The following is a 22,524-nucleotide window of genomic DNA, read 5'->3' on the forward strand; positions in this document are numbered from 1 at the left end:
AGTGAGAAGTTTGCATTTAGCTCATCAACATCATTAATAGCTAGACAGAAATAACCACTCCTGCAGAACAGATAAGAAAACCTGATTACTACAAAAGTGACCACACTTGTTTCCAAATAACTGGAAGACAGTCACTTCTGACTTGCTATTCTTCATGGTAAAAAAAAAAATCTCTACAGCATGACCATAAACTAGTAAGCGAGCAAGAAAAAAAAACTTTAAGTGAGAACATTAAAGACCATACCTTCGTTTTAATCCTTAATAAATGTTGCTCCACTTCTTCAATATCCTCAGTGTTCTCTAAACGTTCATAAGCTGCACTGGTCGTTCCCTTAATCAAGTTCAGAGGCAAAGCTGACATACCATATGCCTACAATAAAAAGGAAACACACACACCCTGTCATACATTTTCATCTGAGATAGCTACAACATACAGCAGCCTTAAGGTAGTACTGCCAGGTTGGTTTTTTTTTCCTCCCACCCTCCCTCTACAGACCTTTAATAAGGCAATCAATTCTTTTCCTTTTTTGAGCAAAATATAACAAAAGTTAAAGATTCCAGCATCCTACACTGTTCCAATGGTACTCAAATCTCGTGATCACTTAGCATGTGTTAAGACTTCATATTAGCACAGCCCAATGAAGATTTATCAAGCCAGCCCTTGGATTTCTTTATCAAATTGTTTTGTTTCCCAAAACTTAAGTTTTCCTGCTTTAGATCATAATCAAAAGGAATTTCCAGACATTTAAGTTAAATAGTTTTAGAAGCAGAGAATACACAACTTTTGCAGTCAGTAGTCTTCACCTTACTTTTAACATATTATGTAGGAAGGACCTGGTTTACTAAATAATCTGCGGTAAAGACACAGCAGAAGCTCAGTGATTATGTAAACCCAGTTACATTCCAAGGCTGCTTAGATATCTGTTCACATTCATAAATTTGGTTGGCATGTACTTGTAGTTATAAATCCTATACCATTCAAAGCATTCACCAGCTTCTACACCAATACCAGGTCTAGATTTTTCCAATGCAGTCTGTAAGCTTTCTACTAACATAAGAAACATATGAGCTGATGTAAACAAGAAAATACCACTATTTCTTCCCTGCTACCCTATGAGTCTTGCAGATCTAGGCCAAGATCAGAAGTTTCTCCAAGCAGCTTAAAGACATTGGCTAAAGGCTTTTTATTTTACTCTGGGTGGCATCCCATTGGCAATAGTCTGTTCTTGGTGCAGAGCTCAGCAGTAAGTTTCTTCTGTCTCTTAATCATAATTAACACATACAGTTTTACTAGAGTGCTTGATAACTGAACATTCATTAACTTCAGAAATGAGCAGTTTGGAGATTTTCCCACGAATATTGCTCCCTCCTTCGAGCACAGCTTTACATTTCATACTGAGAATAGTTTTAACGCAAATGCTAGCGTTCTAAGTCTCACCATACATACCATCAGATCACATGAGCTTTCTGTACACAAGACTTGATTTGACCTGCTTAAGAGTCTACTTCAACATACTAATATCTCATGCATTGTACTCAAAGCAAGACACTGTCCCATTTATTTGGTGTATTTTTCAACATGACACAGTTCTAAGCCCCTTTAATGAAGGGGTCTTATTCATCACCATCATCCCGGCTTGGCTTCGCAAATGAAGATCTGGGAAGGGCTTTTCCCACGCTCACTGCAAGTGATGAGTGCACCTTTCGGGCCTGTGTGGTGGATTTTTTAGGTGAGGCGCAGCATGCATGGAACTGGCCCCACCCTTTACACCTGAGGTTCAGTGGCGCAATCAGGTAAGCACTGGTTCCACAAGCCGAAGGGTGGCAGGTTTGAATCCTGGACATCTCTTATGTACTACTACTGTAGCTCAAAACCACATTCACTATTTCAGTTAACCATTTCAATACCCATATCTGCCACTGAGCCCACAAACTTCAGTTTCACTCTGCAAGCAACAGTATTCCATGATTTCAAGAAAGACTTCCCCCAAGTATGAGGCTATGAAAGCATGAAGCATAAGTTTAGCAGTCTGACAGCCCTGTTAACTTACTGTGGAATTAGGCTCCTTATGTTCAGAGTAATAATCAGTAAAACGTCTGAACAATTCTCTAGGATGAAGAAAGAATTCCTTCAGCTTTTATTCTCCAACTCTAATTACTTTCACAAGCCTCCACTGGAACCTCTGCAGTTTTGCAGTTTAAGAAACTGAGGGACCAAACCAAGACACTGTATTTCCAGGGGTCACTTTAGAAGCGCCAGGTACAGTGGAATAATCACATTCCTCTACCGGCTATGCTCTTGTTGATGCAAGTCCAGCACACTGTTTGACTTGCATTGCTGGCTCATGATCTGCTTGCTGTCCACTAGGACTTTCAGGTCCTTTTCAGTAGGACCATCCCCTAGCCAGTCAGATGGTAGAATGAACTGTTGCTTGGAATTAATCCATTCCAAGAGAAGACCTTAACATCTGCTAAACCTGATGCTACTCTTCTTGGCCCAATCTTCCCACCTGTCAATGCCTCTGTGGTAGCTCCTCATCCTATTGTATATATTTCTCCCAGTTTGATATCATTCTCAAAGTATTTATGATTATACACTTAATCCCATCATTCAGCTCATTTATGGAGACTGAGTAGTATTGGGCCCATACTGACCCTGAAGAGCTCACTCAGGACACTTCGCTGCTTGAAGCATAACTCCAGGATTTAGGTGAAAATTTAAACACCATCCAATTTCATAATTAGAATGCAGGCTGCAGTCTAACCAAGGTTCTTCCACAGAACCCAAAACATTTCCAGCCAGAGCCAAAGACATTCAGCATGTAGAAACACATATAATAAAAGGTTGCTATGACAACACGCCTACACCATTTTACAAAACTAAGCTTAGAATCATATTCCACCATTAAGCAGAGGCTTCCACCTGGTCTTCAAACAGCTACCATCAACAGATTATAAGTATTTACTCAACAAAAATAGTTAAGGAATAAAATTCAGAGTTCTAAATCTTCTAAATCTAAGTTTCTACAAAGCAAACTGCAATTCTCGAAGCGATGCATTGTTTTGCTGTTTTTGCAGATGTGAATTACATACCTGAATGTCAAGCTTGCTCTAGTGTTAAAGCCAAAGTTCCTTCCTTGAATATAAAAATGCTAATAATGAGATGATTATGCAAGTAAGCCTCCCATCATCATTGGGGAAAATGCCACATATGTCCTTCAAGACATCAGTATATAGAATGAAGGACAGAAAGATGAGTCATCTCGTGTGATGTGTCACAGGTCTGAAAAGAGGCTGTATTAGCTCAGCTTCAGGGCTGCATTTCTCTTCAGGATGATGGAGATATATTTAAGGCTGCCCTGAACAAAGTTTTAATTCCCTGGGTTAATGCAATGTTATTCATGGGCATCTTTAATCAACAAGCAAGCTATGTGCTGAACATAGCACAAGAAAACCAAAGCTGTATGCTAAAGCCAAGAGTCAGGTCAGACCTGCAATAAGTTGTTGGTTTGAAGTCTGGAATATGAATAAAAACAGATCAGAAGAGCCTTTAAAGCAATTAAGACAAGTTAATTTATGTACATGAATTTTGATAAAACAAGTAACTAAGTCTTGACATGTTTATACCGCTGAACTATTATTTCCAGGGCTTATTTTCAGACAACCCTTGCCTAGAAGTGTTAAGTTAGATAAAGAGGCATGGCACTGAAGAGAAAACAGTCACCCACATGTAACAAGCAATTACAGCATACATGTTTTTTTCCACATAGGTTCTTCAAAATTAACTGAATCTAGTACTGAACACTAACTGTTCAGGCTGATACCTAATAATACATGCTGCATGGTTAGATATTTAAAAGTCTCAGGCTGCTATCTCTGCTGCTATTAATCTCCCTTATCAGCTTCACTGAAAACCCCTATTACAGTAGAAAAAAGTCTAAATCTGTAGTTAAAACAACTCTTTAAAGAAGTTTTCCCTCCCCTGAATCCTCCAAAGTGATCCATGTAAGATCACCTGTATCAGTTAGCCTAGGGGCTGGAAAGCCAAACCCAAGGAGCTCACTACCTAGTAAGTACAAGTTAGAGGCACCATCTGTGAGCAGCTGTATCATTCTGATTTCAGTCTACCACAGGCAATACAGATAGCATCTCTGAATAGACATGTTCTTATTTAGACTTCATAGATTTCTTGAAGTAGGTGGACTTCTACACTGAAGGAGAAGAGAAAAAACAAATCAGAACAACTTAAGCAAAGCAACAGAAATCCCAGCTTACCTAACCTATGAAAAAGAACAGTCTAAACAAAACTTTAAAGACTTCTCTGTTTGTTATTCACAGAAGTGATAGCTAGGCCTAAGACAGGAATTTGCAAAGAAATCTGTCATCAGTAAAGCAGGAGCCTGTAACTCACATGACAGCAACAATTAGTTCAATACTGTTTATGCAGTATCAGCAGGCACTGAAGAACAGTGAGAGGCATACTTTAACAGTTGTCTCCGCATGATACTGAACCCAAATACACTCTGTGCCCCACACAGAGCAATAAAATACCTCATTAGAGATTACATGAGCATCACTTCCAGTTCAGTTCATCTTCACTTTGGTGTCCCTTCTCATCCTGTCTGCAAGCAGATCCAGCTATACTTCTGTCATTCCATAGTTAAGATTTAGAAGGAAGAGTTGCCCTGATCCTTTGGTCTCTTGCAGATTCAGCATCTTGCAATACTTTAGACTTGCTAAACTCAAAGTCCATGGCAAGATAAAGAATGCTTTTCTTACTAGTCACCTAGAACGCTAATAGTCACTCATAAGCAGAAGTGAGAAAACAATGTTGAAACAAGTTGTAAAATCATGTTTTACAGAAGTTGCAGCAAGCAACTGCATCAAGAACAAACCCTTGAGTATTAAAAAAATCCAGAAAGGTTTCCCACTGGGAACTGTAACTGCTAGTTTAATGTTTTTAAATTCCATATGTTAAAGATTTTCACTGGGAAGGGTGTGTCATAAGCACACAAATCAGTCCTGATGAGCACAGGAAAAGAAAGAAAATTGAGATTAATATAGCAAATACCCTTAGAGGTCTAAATAAGTTAAAGCTAACTTTGAACATCAGGTACAAAAAGTCAGAAGCCATCATTATAGTTTAACTAGGCATTGATTATGTTTCACTTCCTACATCTGCTATGCTCAGCTAATAAGATAAGGTCTAATTATTATCTTGTGGCCCAAACAGGATAATCTTTCCTTATTAGAGATTTTATAGAGAACACATAGATTGTTTCTGATCAGTTTGCTCCTCCATCAGCATGATAATTGACTTTTTTCTGGTTAAAGATACTTGAAAGAGTTAAACTTGTGATTTCAAGGAATTGTCAGAAAGTACTTAAGTAGCATAGCAGAAAGACTCCTCATTCCATTTATTTTTGGAGGTCCATACATCAAGCAGATGTGGCTATTAAGTGTTATCACTGAGGTGTTTTAAAGATGTATATATAATCCTGTGCAGAAAGCATAGAAATTAATACTGACAAACATTTCTTGCACAGCACTGCCCTCTAGCGAAACCACGAACAGCCAAATTAAAAAAAGATAGAGAACTGTATCACTGTATACAAGAAGAAATGCTCAAAGTTTAATATACAAATATTCAAATGCCTATTTTCATACAACAGCTGGTTTCAAGACTTCACCTGAAAGTGTGACCACAGACAAAATGTTCAATTCTACCAACTAGAATGTGATCAAAGTTGCATCTATTCAAGTTCAAGAGCTAAACTCTAGCTTAGGATACGCTAAATACTTTAAATAAGTCAAGTACAAGTTGTTTAGTTTCAATATGAACATCTCAAACCCTCCATTCCAAGAATATTTTGGTATAGAAGAAATTCTTTGTATTGATAGCCTAATTAGCTTTTTATTTCAATTATGGCAAGCATGAGGGAAGTCAAATTATGATACCTTTTGTCCTCCATAGCAATTGATACAGTTCAATTACCTATAGTGAACACTATTTTCATAACTATGCAATGCACCCTTGTTAGCACTGCTTCTGATGGAGCAGGTAAGCTAGTCCAATTCCATAGTCTCAAGTGTGGTACGCTTTCCTATGTCATACCAATACAAGTAGCACCTCTGACTTTGTGTAAGAGGATCTAGGACTCCACCTTTCTTGAAACTGTCTTTCTCCTCTGTGCACCTAAACCACACAGTTTTCTTGCAGAGTCAGTTACTTTTCAAGTAACAGTCATCTATTTCCTCACATTGAAGAGATGTCTCCACCTCTGGCTATCTACACATACTAGCATTCAAACAAAAATCGTAATTGAAGAATCTTAGTTCCCTAACACCACTGAGCATGGCAAACTGTGACAGTTTGACACATCCTTCCTAAATCGTTAAGAGTAAGGATGAAAGTCTCTTAGTCTGCCATCTTCAGATGTATTTATCTCATAGATAGAGTTGGCTGGTTGGTTTTTTTGGGGCAGGGAGAAGCTTATGCCACACAGCTTAGAATATTATTCAATATGTCAACTAGTATAAACTCAGTTCTTTCCTAAGAAGTTTTAGTATCTAATCTTCAATTGCTATAAAAGCATATAATTAAGTAATATTGCTAATAAAAAACCCTCAAAACACAGAACAGACTGACCAAGCTGAACTAGCACGTTTAGATTGACAGTTCTTGTGTGATCTGTGGTATACAAAGTGAACAGTTCACGGAGTACTTGCTTATCCATTTCCCTAACATTCATAACTACAGCATCTTGTTACACATTCACCTTCATTTTTCATATTAATGTTTCACTTATTTGTCAATGTTTAAGCAGACTAAAAAATGCTGTTGATGTTTGTAAGATGCTGAAACCAAGTATGACAGCTTACATACTGTGCACAGTAAACTTGTGCTTGCTGGACATATCATCTGCAAAAAAGATAACTCAGCGGCTATAATACTGCGCACAACTATTCTACCCAGTTGCCATTATTTGCATTGCTCAATCAGGCTTAGAAGACTAACCACCACCAAAAGTTTAACCTCCTTTCAAGCTGTAACTCTAAAATCTCGAAGTACAAAACCATCATTGATCCAGCGGTTTAATATCTACAGTTCTCCAAGAGTGTAGTAGGAAACAGGCTGATAAAACAAACACTCAGATTAGTTTGCTTCATGAGAAGTGAATGTAAATATTAGAGATGTAGTTACTTGATTAAGATTTGACATTGAATTTAAGTGGTAATGACTATAAATGCCACTAACTTCTGGATTTCTCAATAACAATTTAATGTTCACTTAATCAGTAGCAAATGAGTGCTTTTTCAGTTAGATCATGAAAGGTTTTAAGCTTTTCGGCTGTTAATAAGTCAACTGCAAGAAAACTAAATCATACTCTGGACAAAAATTAGATATGAAAAGGTCATTAAATTCACTGGTAGACAAACTGAGCTTTGTAACATCTCTTTCAGGATGCAAGAAAAAGGATTACTTTACAATTTCATAAGATATCAAATAATGTTTATTAAATGTTTTGGAAAAATTACAGCCAATTATAATCATCCTTCAAGGACATGTTAAATGAGATGCACAAGATCAGTCAAAAATTAATCTGCCTATCATTGTGAGTAATAAATTATTCTGCCTTGAATTCAAATAGCAATCTGGAGCTGACAACAACTATTGTATTAATACCTAAGGCAATGTATAACCATTTCAATGCAAAACACATTACTGAGAGAACAGATGCAAACTACATCATCTGTGAAACTGTTTCAAACAAAGCACTGCAGCCCTAATTTATCATTTTCTTGTTATATTTTGCATTTATAGACATGGAAAGCTGTCAGTATAAATCACTAAGGTCATGGATTTGCAGAGCCCCCCTGAGGATCACTTGTTCACATTTCTTAGAAAACCATGTTAAATATCAAGTGCTGTACTCAGTATGATGCATTACATAGCTCCAAAAATTAGACTTTGTGTTATTAAAGCTTTAAAAAAGAAAAGCAACTGCCAGTTCAAGATTGTGTGGAAAATTGAGCCATACTAAGCAATAAATTTAAACAATATCATTCATTTAAACATTGCATGTACTTGAGAAAACATTAACTTTTTATGCTCTTGTCAATAATATTAATTTATCTAGGATATGAACATCTGTAGACTTCATTTACACTTTTGATAATCCACTATTTTATTATTTCCCCTTAAAAAGTTATGAATTTAGAATACACATCTTACCCAGTTGTATCTTTCTCTCCCTTTCTCAGTCTTCTGAAGTATCAATGTCAAGACTATTTTTCAGTGTATTTGGCAAGGAAATGAAACATGAACTGTGAGTTCTATTATATTCTAGAAGACCATGCTAACAAGGATCAGTTCAAAGTCAGTCACAAGAAAGATAACTGCAACTTCTGTGGTTAAAAAAACCACTCATTTTTACATCCATTTGCAGATACATGCAAATTTGTCTCTTGTATAGGCAAGTTCTTAAAGTAAAAAATTATTTTCATAATTTTTTATTGCTTAGATTAAGTATTAAGTGCTTGTAAGTGTTTGCTTTGGCCTTCCCCCCCACCCCCAAACACACATTCTCCACTGCCACAAGCAGTTTCTGAAAATTGTCACCTATCAAACTACTTAAATTACCACTATCCTTTGACATAGCATTGTCTTTCAAGAGTTAGCAGTTACAAAAAACAGAACTGCCTACTTCCCTGGAAAAATAGTATGCAAATGTCTTCAAAGGAGATTTTCCTTGAACATTAGTTATACTGAGGTAAAAATAGTAACAATCTCTAATAAATACTTTCTCACAAAATAATAGCTGTGATGGAACAACTTGCTGTCCAACTTGAGTTAAATGAAGTTATAACAGTAAAAGCAGTATTGTGGAATTAAGTTAATCTAATAAAGAGCCAGTCGTATTGACAATCACTGTCCCTCTCAAGCTTTTCATAGGCTAGAGCCAAGGTTAAACAGGAAGGACATCTCACACCGTAAGTGCCACCCATTGGTACCACTGCTAAATCCTGCAGGTCCACAGAGTGGACAGACTGCAAAGGCCCTGAGGTTGGAAGAGACCCCTGGAGGTCATCTGGTCCAACACCCCTGCTCAAGTAGTTGCCAAGGACCATGCCCACATGGCTCTTGAATATCTCCACAGAGAGAGACTCCACAATCTCTGAGCAACCTGTGCCAGGATCAGCCTCAGAGGAAAAAGAAATTGATGTCTAGTGGGAATCTCCTGTGTTTCATCTTGTGCCTTTGCCTCTGGTCCCACCATTGGGCACCACTGATAAAAGCCTGGCCCCATATTCTTCACACTCTCCCTTTAGGTATTTGCACACACCAATAAGATTTCGCCCGAGCCTTCCTCTTCTCTAGGTTAAACTAGTGCTAGTTCCCAGCCTTTCTTAATAGGAAGAAAGCCCCTTACTTTTCACAGCCCTTCACTGGACCACCTCCTCTAGCTCCATATCTCTCTTGTACTGGGCAACCCCAAACTGGAGAGAGCACTGTGTGTGGCCTCAGTTGAGTAGAGGGAAAGGATCACCTCCACCAACCTGTTGGCAATACTCCTCCTATGCAGCCCAGGATACCATTACCCTTTTGTGCAGCAAGGGTACCTTGCTGGCTCTAGTCAACTCGGTATCCGCCAGAACCCCCAGGTCCTTCTCTTCATCTAGCTGCTTTCCTGCTAGATTGTCGTCTGCATATATTGGTCCCCTTGGTTTGTTCCTCTCCAGCTGCAGGACTTTGCACTTCCTCATGCTGAATTTCATGAGGTTCCTGTCAGCCCATTACTCTAGCCTGTCAAGGTCCCTCTGGATGGCAGCACAACCCCCTGGAGAGTCAGCCGCTCCTCCCAGTTGTGTGTTACCTGCAAGTTTGCTCAGAGCACACTCTGCCCCATTATCCTGACCATTAATGAAGATGATCAACAAGACTGGACCCACTATTGACTCCAGTGTACACTGCTAGTGACTGGCCTCCAACTAGACTTCATGCCACTGGTCACCATCCAGTCATTTTTCATTCAACCTCACTGTCTGCTCATGCACGTCTTATTTCATAAGCTTCTCTGTGGAGATCTTATGGGATACCCTCAATGTAGGGTAGGTTTGGCTTCCCAATGGAAATTTGGGAAATGAACATCACTGACAAAAGATGTTAGCGTGTTGTAACAGTATAGTAAGCAGCATGTCAAGAGCTGAAGTGGGAAGCATTACTCTGAAAAGTTTAGTTCAAAAGTATTTTTCCTAAACACAGCTTCTTAAATTTCAAAAGTTACATGTTATGCATCTCTGTCTATAAACTTGCTTTCAGAATTTTCATTTACTTTTAAAAATGGTACTGAAGCAGTATCAACAAGGTCTAGAAACAGTACTCACCTAATGTGTTACACTCAATTTGCAACAAACCACACTGTTAAAAATATTCTGCTTTACCACAATTTTAATTGAATTTTTTTTGTTCTAACCTGTAAATTTGCTACACTCCATAAAAAGTTTAGAAAATTCTGAAAATTGTTTTGTGCCTACCTTCTAGTAAAAGAAGTACCTTAAGAAAAATTGCTCATTGGAATGGCTATAGTGACACAGCAGAAACAAAACTCATAGAACAATAGTTTATAAGCATATGTAAGAGAATTTTACTGTTACAGACTTAAATAAGGCAAGACACTTAAATACTAAGCTAAGATGCCTGGTCTAGCTTATCCTTATAAAAAATGTTTAGCCTTATGTTAGCCACTTTTCACCTCCCTCTGCAGTCAAGTGTTAGAGAAGCACTGTTTTTTCCTACTGGTTCCTACTGGCTAACACTGCTGAAAATGGTTCAGAATCAAGAAGCACACTCCACAGCTAGGCACTATTATAGCTCCAGAGAAGCCACAGTTGCAACATTTTTTGCCACATTTTGCATTTGTCCCAAATGTCATCATGCAGAAAAGCTAAACGGAACAAGCCAATTTATTTAAAGTGTGGAGTTAAAATCCATTCTCTAAACACTCCTTTTACTCCTTCAAAATCACCTTTCCTGCATCTCATTTCTATTCTCATTAGAGTGAAGTGGTATTAAAAAATGCCATAGAATATTTGCTCCTTTATTCAAATATTAGCTGTTGACTCCTGAAAATATTTCATAGCAATCATAAAACTTGAATTCAAACCTAATTCTTGCTTTTAGCCAACAGCATCTGCAAAAAAATATACCATCTTTTGTATTAACTCATCACTGAAAGTAGTTTTTAGGAAGATCTGACATTCCCTGGGAGAAACAGTGTTTACATTAACTCCTTAAGCTGGTAATTTTTGTGTTAGTACCATCCCAGTGACTTTGCTTGAGTGATGAAATGCTTTCAGGTTCAATATGTATTACTAATCCCTCCCCAAATTTATAACTAGTATTTCACAGAAACTGAGGAACTCAGGAATTTTGTATCAAATATGCTTTAATTCTTCAGTGTCTTTGGCTTTTTCAGTGTGTTTCATGCTACCCCATTCAAAAGCTGAGGAAAAGCTCTTAACAGCAAAATTCTCATAGTTTGAGGAAAAAAGCAGAAAAACCCCTCTTCTCTGTACATATCACTGCATCAAATTTTGGTGTCTGAAGCCATAGAAAATGAAAACCAGAAAGCTAATGTGACAACCACATTGAACCATAGTATTATCTACCTTTCTATCATACTCAGTAACACAAGTTCTCAGTTATCAGCAGCTTTGGTCCAGCATAATGCTCCAATTTGCATTGTCCCACATTTGCTCCCTTCTCCCCCAAAAAATCCAAGCATAGCAAATGTATTAAGCAGCCTGGTAAGAAGTCTGTTCTTTGCTGCATAAATAGCTCAATGTGTACTTCAGAGTAATACATTAAATCAACCTGGCCCAGGACACTGGATCAATATTGATGGCACTCCTTAAAAAAATAGATTTTAACTAGATTAGTCATTGGTATAAGTTTGTTAGTTCCATAATTTAAACTGTAGCCATTTACAATCTAAAGAACAGCTCATCCCTTCCTCTCTGGAAGTGGGAGAATATACTTTTAGAGAAAACTTAGGAGCACACATGTGCAGAAGTGAGCTTTTGCTCTCAGTATCTACTCAAATACAAGACTGCCTGCTGCCAGTGCCAAAGCCTCTTTAACTTGTCACAGCATTGTGTATTACCACAATGCATAAGTTCAGTTTCAGAACAGCCATAATCTAACTCTTCACACTGAAGGCCACACAAAGCAGCATTGTTAACCAACATGACTAATTGTAAAATGGATACATTGCACTTCAAGCAACTTATACAGAACCACTTGATTCATGTATTTCACGGTACTCTTCCACAAATAGCCTTTCAAGATTAAATCAGTCAAATTCAATCAGTGCAGGCACAGCATCCCTATTTACTCTTAGTATTTTCTGTTAAAGTAGTAGGCATTTGTACCTTATTTAGGTATGAAAGTATTTGCTAACATAATTTATTACAATTCAACCTTCATGAGTGTTCGTTTAGAATACTTTTTTAATCAGGTGAATGAGTATACAGAAGACCAAACACCTGTTCTTACCTTTCCTTAAACAATTCCAACATTGGCAATGGAACAGACTGAGGAAGCCAGGGGAACATCAAAAAAAATTCAGTGCTGTCTGTACTACAAATCCTCAACCCTTCACTAGTATAAACCTGAAAGATCTGAAATCACCTCTGTACAGAGACAAGGGAATTCAGATGCCACACATTGTGCCCTGTATTTTCTCTACCCTTTTTTCCACCATCGGCTGAGCATTTGCTGGTAATTTTCAAGTAGGTGTCTTTGTTCTTGTGTTCACTCTGATACAAAGGTATTCTTTTTGTATTTAAAAAAATCTACCATCAATTAGCAAACAATGGTTTGATGACTAAGCAGAAAGGCCTCCCACCCTTAGAAACTGGGACAAACAATTTGATAGGCATGCAGAAGGCTGGGTGAAAGATACAAGAAGCCTAACTGCTTGCCAGATGTCTGAAGTCAGCAGCAAGCATTGCAGACAATTCCTCACAGACTTTGTGCACTGAAGTCTGTCTTATCTACAGGTGATTTTTTTTATACCAGACCAAAACAGCAAAAAAGTCCACAATGCAAACAAGTAGGAAGTTAAAGACAAAAACAGTTAGTGCTTTTAGAATCATGCTTCCCTCCAAGCAGAGGGAATGGAGTAGTCCAAATTGGTAGCAACTGAGAGGATGTATTCTGGGCCAGCCCCTGCCTGAGTCTTAGGGAAGCATGACTTCCCAGACTTGTAGTAAAAGTTATGTTCAGTATTACAGACTGACCAGACCAAGTCTAGGTTATGCCATAGTTCAAATAAAAAAGCAATATTTAATTCTCTGCTGTTGGATAAAGAAAAAGACAGGGACTCAAGAAGAGGAGCCAGTGAATGTGTGTTAAAAGCCATAAGAAATAATGTGACTTTCCCTTGCAGAAACACATTGAAACTAAGTCTGATCTGTGGTCAAAGACTGAAACAGCAGTTCTTAAACTTACAGCAGAAAAGTTATTCCTCATTGCAAGAACTTATTAGTATTTCAAACCATGGAAACCCAGATCTAGAAGACACTGTTGGAGCTACTTAGCACGATGACAGTTCTCTGTACAGGTATAGCCTGTGGTAACTGCAAGTATCATGAATGTAAAAAGCTGACACATTTGCATAGCAACTTACTGTGTAAGTGATAGCTGCCAACATTCCAATCACAGTCAAGGAACTAATGGAAAATGAAAGAGCAGTCAAGCCATCTGCAAAAAAAACCGCATGTTGAAAATTCCTATACTGGAGATATAAGAACATTTCTTCTTCCCAAACTGGTTTCCTCAAAATATTTAAGTTCATTAAAAAAAGCAAAAAAATTGACATAGTTACCAGCCTTAACAACTCAGACAAAAAGTTTTACCTAGCATTTTTGTCAGCAGTAGATCCTCCTCCAACACGGCAAAAAGCAGGAGAGCCATTTTGCCTTTGTTACAAGTTCACAGAATCAAATGGTTGCATTCAGTCGAATGGTTGACTAGCCACTAACGTAGTTGCTCCCATAGCTGTCTAATGCCTCTTCTAGACTTATTTCTGACCCCCACAGGCTGCTCTGGTAATTTTCACAATATAAAACATGCATTCTGGATGGTTCATCTTCGGGGTTTATGTTATCACCTAATTTTTCATAATAAAGCGCTATCAGAAGAATCAGGCAAGCATAGACCCTTCACACAACCAAACAAGGCAGACTGCAGACCTCAGCTGCACTCAGACCACACACATCCAGATGTACAAATTGAAAAAGGTATTTCACTTTTTACTGTAAGGAGTTACTGTAGCCTTACTATCACCTCAGTAATTAAAAGGTACAAAATAGAAGAAAAGGGTAGAAGATTTGGCTTTCACAACAATTCCTTATAGCCCTAGCATAAACAAGTAAAACAAACGCAAACAAAATTTTAGAAGAGGTCACTACTAGGAGAACAAAGGGAAAGCAATTATAACACTCAGATTTCCCCATCTAAATAGACAAAATCACTTATGAAATAGTCTTTCTTGCAGTGAACACCAATATCGCATTTAGTTAGGTAAGCACACACTCATACTGAAGTTCACTGATTTTAGGGTATCCAAGTAACACTTAAAAGCTATGTTAAGTGAAGACTCCATGGGCCTCCCCTTCCCACCATTACTATCATAGGACACAATATTGGAACCCTTGCTGTCAAATGGGGCCTGTACTGAAAGCAGACACTGCCAGTGTCACCCCTCTATACTTTAAAGATGGTTCCAATTTTTGTTTTGTTTTTTGTCTGAACAAAAAGAACAATCTTATTGCAAAGATTTAGTGTAGGTGAACAGTTAGGAGTCAAGTCAGAAGACTATCACCAAGAAAGTAGTTTTACTGTTCAGTCAGTGATGAGTATATACCAAGAGAAGTTAGTAGCAAGTTATGCAAAGCTCAGATAAAAATCTTAAACTTACGACTACTTCCAAATTCTTCAAACAGGAGCTTCACTTTCTCCCACTCTGTGGAATTCTTCTTGTTGGGAATATCCAAAGGAACAAAAGCACTGTAAGAAAGAAAAGAAGTCATGTTACCCCAATTAGTCAAATAGCAAAAGAATTCTACTTCTAGGTTGAGCAAATAGAAATTCATTTATTTGATGAAAAAATTGTACGTTAAGTTTAAAAAAAAATCTGAAGGCAATGTTTCCTGCTACTCCCATTCCCCTTAAGTTATGTACTTGGGTGAGTGAGCGTAGAGTCAGGTCTGAGGTCAATGAACAAGTGATTTTCTGTTTACCAGTCCTAACAGAGGTAAGGACCCTACACTGAAGCATCATTAAAAGATATATTAACCTGATTTACTATCCTGATTTGACACGTGCAGAAGAAAATACTTTAAGGATCAATAGAAACAAAATCTCATAAATCTACACTTCTGGAAGCTAGCTTCTTGACCGTGAAATGACAAAGACTAGCATTTACTTAAGTTGATGAATGTTTTCTGACTTCCAAATTTTGTTCTTGTATCTGCTACTAGTAGTAATTCTTTCCATAAAATAGCATCCAGGCAAAATTAAGACACAGGTATTAGTCAGGAAAAATTTCTACTTACAGGAGATGGCATCAAATAACTACAGATTTATTTGCTAAAATGGGTTAAAATAGGAGACTCTGGGAAACTAAATGAGCTGACGTCCTTTAACTTTAGCATTGATATGAATTTGCTATCTACAGACCACATGCAGGGAACAAATGAGATGGACACTGGTTTGACAAGAATCTTAGGATATCTGTAACTTGCTGGCTTCCCCCCCAACAAGAACAGAGGAATTTTTGCTGAAGCTACCTCAAACCAGCATGCCAAAGGACACTAATCAGAGCAGAAGCCACAGTACCCATTATACACTCTTCACTTAGTACTTAGCTAAATCTCCACTAAAGGAGATGGACATCTGATTCTCTCCTGTTCAAATTCCATGCACTGAGGACCTCAAAGGAATGCAGGAGCTGTGAATTAATGCTTTAGTCACAAACAAACAGGAATCTTCCCCTCCTGAACAGGGTCTCTCAACTACCAGCAAACTAGCCAGAAGGCTAACCAGCACACTTTAACAGACATTTGCCCTCTAGCTTAGGTCACATGAAGAATGAGACATCATGCCTTGCCATCTACAGACATGCATCCCATCCATCCTTCCAAAGGATCTCTAAAACACAGTCCATACATTGCACCAGCACAGCACACAGCAGTTTAGCCCCATTCTTCATCATGCTAAGCAAGAAAAAAATTGACAAAAGTCTTGGTTATTTTGCTATGTTGACTAAATTGCCAAAGCAGTCTGAAGCCTACAGCAACCATCAACAGCACGAGAAGTTTCCATGCTAAATAACTCCATAACAGGTTGTCATCACTGATGCAGTACAAGTCAGCCCATTGACAGGGAGTGAATAGAGTACAAGGGCCACTGCAGGGTTTTACAGGTGTACCTGAGAATTCAGTTAATGCAAGCAAACAGCAGCTCAGCTCTGACATCTTAGACTTGGAGTTCTAGCCAGAAATGAAATTAACTGCAGTCATTTTAAGAATAGAAGCAAACTGCTATGCTGTTTAAAACACCTTCTGGGAATGTTATTATATAAAATTTAGATCAATATCTAGGCTGCAGAACAAGGAAAGTAAATGCAAGACAAGCAGTTTAAAAGTATTAACTTTTGGTAGGGCTAATAAAACAAGGGGTGTAGATGGGTCAAGTTTGTTCTTCAAAGAGTGCCATTAACTGCCATCCTTAAGAAAATAATTTCTAACACACTAGGTTCAAACTGATTTCCTTTGAGTTGTTATAATAGAGATTGAATAATTTTTTTTTTTACAGGCTAATTAGACATATTCATAGCTTTTTAAAGGGTAGTGGTTCTAGAAAACTTAAGGCAACCAGTTTAATTCCAAACACTCGCAGTCAGGGAAACATTCCTTTTAAAATCAAACATTCATTACCCTCAAAAGCAAATATTTTCATTCAAACCAGACTACTGTATAATGGTGTCTTAATATAGATTGTAGGAACTTCCTGAGTAGACCCATCTTTAAAGGAACTGAGCTATTTATTATACAGATTACTTGCTAAATGAATCAGAACAGAGGCTGTCTTGATGAGACTAGTGATGTAAGCACAAGATAGACAATTTGCTAGGCACTTAACAGGAAACATTCCATCTCCACTTGCTCTTGTAACTTACATGCATATGAGTATTATGGACATAATAACTTACATGCATAATACTCATAAGTAGGCTTAATGGCCTAGCCTCTTAAAATTCAGTACATAATTCCAGTCTGTTTTAATGTTGGTCTGATCCTGACCACCAGAGTTAAAGTCTCCTGCTACTGGCAGGTATAGGCAGTACCACACAACTGGTCTGCATTACCACATTCAGTTGCACCACTCATGTAGAGGTTTTAGCATCACTTTTCTCTTTCCTACCATGCTATTTTGTACATAAATATACATACACACATGCAAAACTACATTAGAACCTAAGTTCACATTTCTCTTCAGTACAGTCACCTCATTTGTCTCCTAAACTGAGCTGTCCAGTCTTGTACTTTCCCCTTAAAGGGACAGACAATAATTATACTTGAGCTGCTACTGCAGCAACAGAGTAGCAAGGGTGCTTTTCCATTCTGAGGGCATCAGGATGATGCTACTGATTAATTATTACCATCTTAAAGGAAAGCAAGCAACCTCGTACATTTGGTAGCAGAAAGAGTTTTCCAGTTCGAACTCAAATATTTAAATCTCCCATTATCTAAAGGAGTCCTGCCTCTCTGCAGCAGATACTCCTGCTGTTTAGAACAGTGGGTTTCAAGTCAGTACCCATGGAGAAGTGCTGTTCAGTAACTCAGTCCTAGGCCAAGTACTAGACCTGTCGTTTGCATGTCAATCTCACTGTCATATGGTGCAGTATCAGAGGAGGTGGTAGAAGCTGCTGTAATTTACAAGTCTCTGAAGAACAAGTCTAAGAGCACAGAGGACAATTAGAAAGTCAAGAAGCAAGTTCCATCTTAGTGAAAGAGAGGAATAAACAGGCTTACAGCTACTGAGGATTCAGCCAACACCTACTAGAGATAATGTAATGTATAATATCTAGTTGAGAAAATTTTTCATATATGTATGCCTATGATGTGAACCAACGGTCAGAAACAGCTTTTGTCAGAAGCTTTAGTAATATTCCTAGACCATGATTAAGCTAACTCAAACTCCTTTAGTCTCATAATAGCAAATGTTACTTTTCATTGAAAGTACAAGAGACTACTTAAAAATGTACCTTAGGTGTTAATGAAAACTAAAACAATATTCCAGTAAGGTGGTATACAATTAGAAGCATTAATTTCACTCTAGTTTCTACTTCACACTCCAGTACTTTGATCTGGATCAGTTCAGCATACATTTTGTAAATTTTACCAATGTCATTGCTGCAGTCAAAATGCTAAAAAGTTTATAATGCAGCATACATTAGAAACATTCAATACTCACATGTGTTTCATGCTTAATGGTGATACAGATTTAATTTTGATACTGCTTGGAGTTTCAGAACAACAGCATTTCTGCTAACAAGTTACCCACTTGAGTGAGGTCTGCCTTTCAAGCAAATGCCAGCAAAACTTTCATCATACACAACTATGTCCAGGATAACCCCACACTACACTTATTACCTTCACAGAACACTTCCATTTAGGAAAGTATCAAGCACTTAACCCCTACTCATATTCCTAAAAGCTGTTTTGGGATGTCCATTAAAGGACTTGATAGAGGCAGAAAACAAGAAGAGGACATGTATTTTACTCCCTGTTGTACACTGAGATACCAATACAGCTGTAAATGTCACAGCTACCACGTCCTTTATGGACATTCACACTGTACAAGCAGGTAGAATGTGGAAGCACCTCCACAATTAAGAAAACTGTCTTAACTTGCCATTAGACTTACTTTTCAATACCTAATTCTCAGGATATTTAAGCCCTATTAAATATTAAGCTAGATATTCACTGTACAGACTGAGAGCACCATATTCTACCTTTTTAATCTTGCACAGAACAAAATTTTGTTTGCAGTTCTATTTAGTGTATCTCCTGTTAATGTTCAATACAAATACTTACCCAATTAAGAGAAGAACTACACAAATTGTGATGAATCCCAGAGTATATTTGAGTGCAGTTTTAACCTGCTGTATATTAAAGAGAAGGTTAATATATTAACATAAAATAAATCCAAAGGGATTTGTCCAACAAGTTACAGCAAAGTATACTTAGCATAACAGGTGATCTACAAAAGAATCTCCACAGGAAATATGAGTAGTTGCAGATACAAGTCAGAAGAAAAATTCTTGAAGAGTCTCATTGCTTGAGAACTATGAACAATGACATTGAATTATGCTTCCATCATAAACAAAGCACTTGAACAGCTGTGGTCAGAAGCCAGGGTACATTTGTCCAGTGCAAATGCACTTAAAGAAAATTATTATTGAGAATAAGAATATTCTTGTTAAGCCTTTTTTCTCATGTTAACATTACAATTGAATAGAGAGGAAAATAATCACCAATGATTAAAATAGTCTTGAAGAGAAGTATTTTCACTTGAGAAGTGAGCACCTTACAGGCATGCGTTTATTGTATTCCCTGGAATGCCATGCATCTCAAAAATCTTCAGTGTGTTACGAAAATAACCAAGTGCTGGCTTCTGGTAAATCACTACTGCCTACTTGAAGAAAAAAATTCAAGTGCTACAGGAAGGAAAGTACTCAAATTTAGTGTCTCAGAATCAATATAATCTTCCTATCTTCTACTTTAAAATCTGTTCATACACGTTTTCTACTGTAAAAATCTCACATAAGAGGTTTTAACTTCTTGTATATGAAGTCAGGCTCAAAGAAATTTGTAGGAAGCTTAAAAACAGCAACATGGATGTTAATTACATAACTCACTGAAGTTCCCTTTCATGTGAGACCACAGTGCTTACAGTAAACTATGTCAGATTAAGTGTTATTAAAAGCTGCCTCAGTATTTTAAAGCAACCTAGAAATGCTACTGTCATTGTGGTATTCAAGTTAGAAAAAATTTTACTTTAATTTTTGTCTGTATTCAATTGTCTTTTCACTACTCAGTGCATTTGTTAAGAGTGAACTTACTGAGCATGTGTTGCCATCATCGTCTTCTTTCTCCTCATAATAGAAATAGACAAAGGGAATCCACAGAAAGACACAGAACAGTATGATGGAGTACAAAGCTAGGAGAAAATTTAAGAGAGTTACATTGACACTGCATTTACTGCATAGTAATTCAAAGGAAAGAAACACTAGATTCCTCTTATTCGAGCTCTTACTAATTTTAAATATTGCAAAGTTCATAAAATTTACTAGACCACATATGAACTATTCCTGTTCTGCAAACTCCAAAGGACTCCTAGAATTAACCCTTTCAGACTACAGATTTCAGATCAACCTTCAATTCAGCAGTGATAAAAAGACTAAAAGTAATCATCTGCATGCGGGTGATACACAGGTCTAATGCCCTGGAAGTGTTAGCATAGAGGATAGTGAACAAAGGCAAACTAGACCACCTAATAATAGAAGGTGTTCATAGAAAAAAGTACACACAAACATAACAAATTTAAGGCTATTTTCATCACATTTCAAGGGTTGTTCTACTATTAACACCAGTACATTATAGATGGAAGGTGTGGTTCTGTTACTGATGACCTCAAATCACAAAACAGAACAAGTTGCAGCAATATAGGGCTTAACAGCCCTTTTTAAAGGGGGGACTAATTGAAGACTGCAATAGACTTATCTGAGTAGCAACTAAATCAAAACAGTCATGCTATCATATTACTTTGATGCACCTTGAGAGGCTTTAAATCAGCCAGCTTAATGTAAGTAAATAGTTTAACTAATACAAGTCTTTACAAATATTAATTGCTAAGTTTGAAGACATTTAGAAAGTTAGTCAAAATCAGTTGGACTGATTAGCCAGTGATATGATGGGAAGAGACTAACTTCAGATCAAGAATTTCAATATTCAGCTCTCCGTGTAAGAAATTACATACTTTCTAGGACATTAGCATTCACAAAAATCCTTCAATACTTCAAAGTATCTTATGACCATTTCAGAAGTCTATTAGGAAAATAAAAACCATCCAGCAGCATGTTACAGTACTTGCACCCCACAGGAAAGGTATCCTAAAATAGTTAGCCAAGCCCTTAAAATATTAGAAGTACCACACAACCAAAACTGCTTGAACAAGCACAGAAATCACCCCTTTGTGTGGGTGAGTAAAGATAACCAAAGATAACAGAAGTTGTGTGGTCCTGGGTATTTTTAGTCTTTGCCTTATTTTGTAGAAATAGTGTTTTCCCACCGCTAACCAATATAATCAACCCTAATTCAAGTTTGTGGCTTCTTATCTTGGCTAGTATATCCAGGTGCTTCAAGGGAATCTACCTCAGTATTGTTAGTGAAGATGGTATAGAAGCCAAAAAAGTATCAATACCTTTAACCTAAATATGAATGAAAAATTATTTCTAAAGAGAATTAATTCATTGGAGAAATATGGCAAGGTGTTAGAGGTATCTACTGTTTAGGATGCCGAGTTAGTGAGGCAATATCAAACAGAATAGTCAGTTTTATAAACTCTCTCACATTGGCCATGAGGATAAAAATCAGGGCTCTAAGACGCCTTAAACTTCAAACTCTAAAACATGGCATTCTTAGACCTTCTAGAACAGTACTCAAACTGCTTCAACACTGTCAATACTTTCAGAAATCAAGTCTCTCTAATCTAAAATGAGGGGTTTTTTAGACTTAATCTACAGCTACACTGAACTGTACTAGTAAGTCAGGCAAGTTACATGCATCATTAATCAGATCAGAACAATCAGCCCACAGACATCACTGCAAGCACAGAAAACATCCTCATTTTTGAGTTTTACTATATTAACTTCAGTGTATCTTACTCATATGAGGTACATTCATGGCTCATTAGATAATGGGACTGATCCATGTTTCTTTCAAGAGATACTCAAATTCAAGAGACTATCTATGAAATGCATCAAAGGCAGCCAGCATTTACGACTACACCAATCAAACACTGGTAGTACCTAAATGCTGCAGTAACTTAATTCAATTTTAAGAGAACAGCTCAGGCTTCTGTCCATAAACCAGTGTTTTGAGTTTAAGCCACTGGTGTTCAGTTACTCACACAGCTGAACTATACCTTGAATTTGTTTTACATCATGTTTTATTGTCTTACAAAACTATAAATCCTTTCCTTTCTAAAAACTGTTTTCTGACACTTTCCTATAATTCTTCATACAAATATCCAGTTTAAGACTTTATCTGCAACAATGTATTAGCAGAGGACTCTCAACAGCTATACTTAACAGCTGAACTTTTTGCTTAATTCTCTTAATTGATTGAGGCCGTTGAATTTTAACACTTTCACCAGGTGTTAAAAGT

The 22,524-nt window shown here is 37.3% G+C and overlaps 1 protein-coding gene across 1 annotated transcript in view; it reads right to left on the reverse strand.

The window, feature by feature from the left end:
* LMBRD1 (LMBR1 domain containing 1) overlaps nt 1–20,296 on the reverse strand; it is a gene marked incomplete at its 5' end in the record, with an annotated part of 52,112 nt that extends 31,816 nt beyond the window's left edge. Inside the window, 5 exons of the mRNA XM_010145297.1 lie at nt 245–370; nt 13,695–13,768; nt 14,988–15,076; nt 19,171–19,238; nt 20,199–20,296. Coding sequence (XP_010143599.1) covers nt 245–370; nt 13,695–13,768; nt 14,988–15,076; nt 19,171–19,238; nt 20,199–20,296 — 455 coding nt within the window. The remainder of the gene's footprint in view (nt 1–244; nt 371–13,694; nt 13,769–14,987; nt 15,077–19,170; nt 19,239–20,198) is intronic.
* Between the last annotated feature and the right edge of the window lie 2,228 nt (nt 20,297–22,524).

The sequence above is a fragment of the Buceros rhinoceros genome, unplaced genomic scaffold, assembly GCF_000710305.1.
Source record: "Buceros rhinoceros silvestris isolate BGI_N320 unplaced genomic scaffold, ASM71030v1 scaffold5691, whole genome shotgun sequence".
In the NCBI taxonomy this organism is placed as follows: Eukaryota; Metazoa; Chordata; class Aves; order Bucerotiformes; family Bucerotidae; genus Buceros; species Buceros rhinoceros.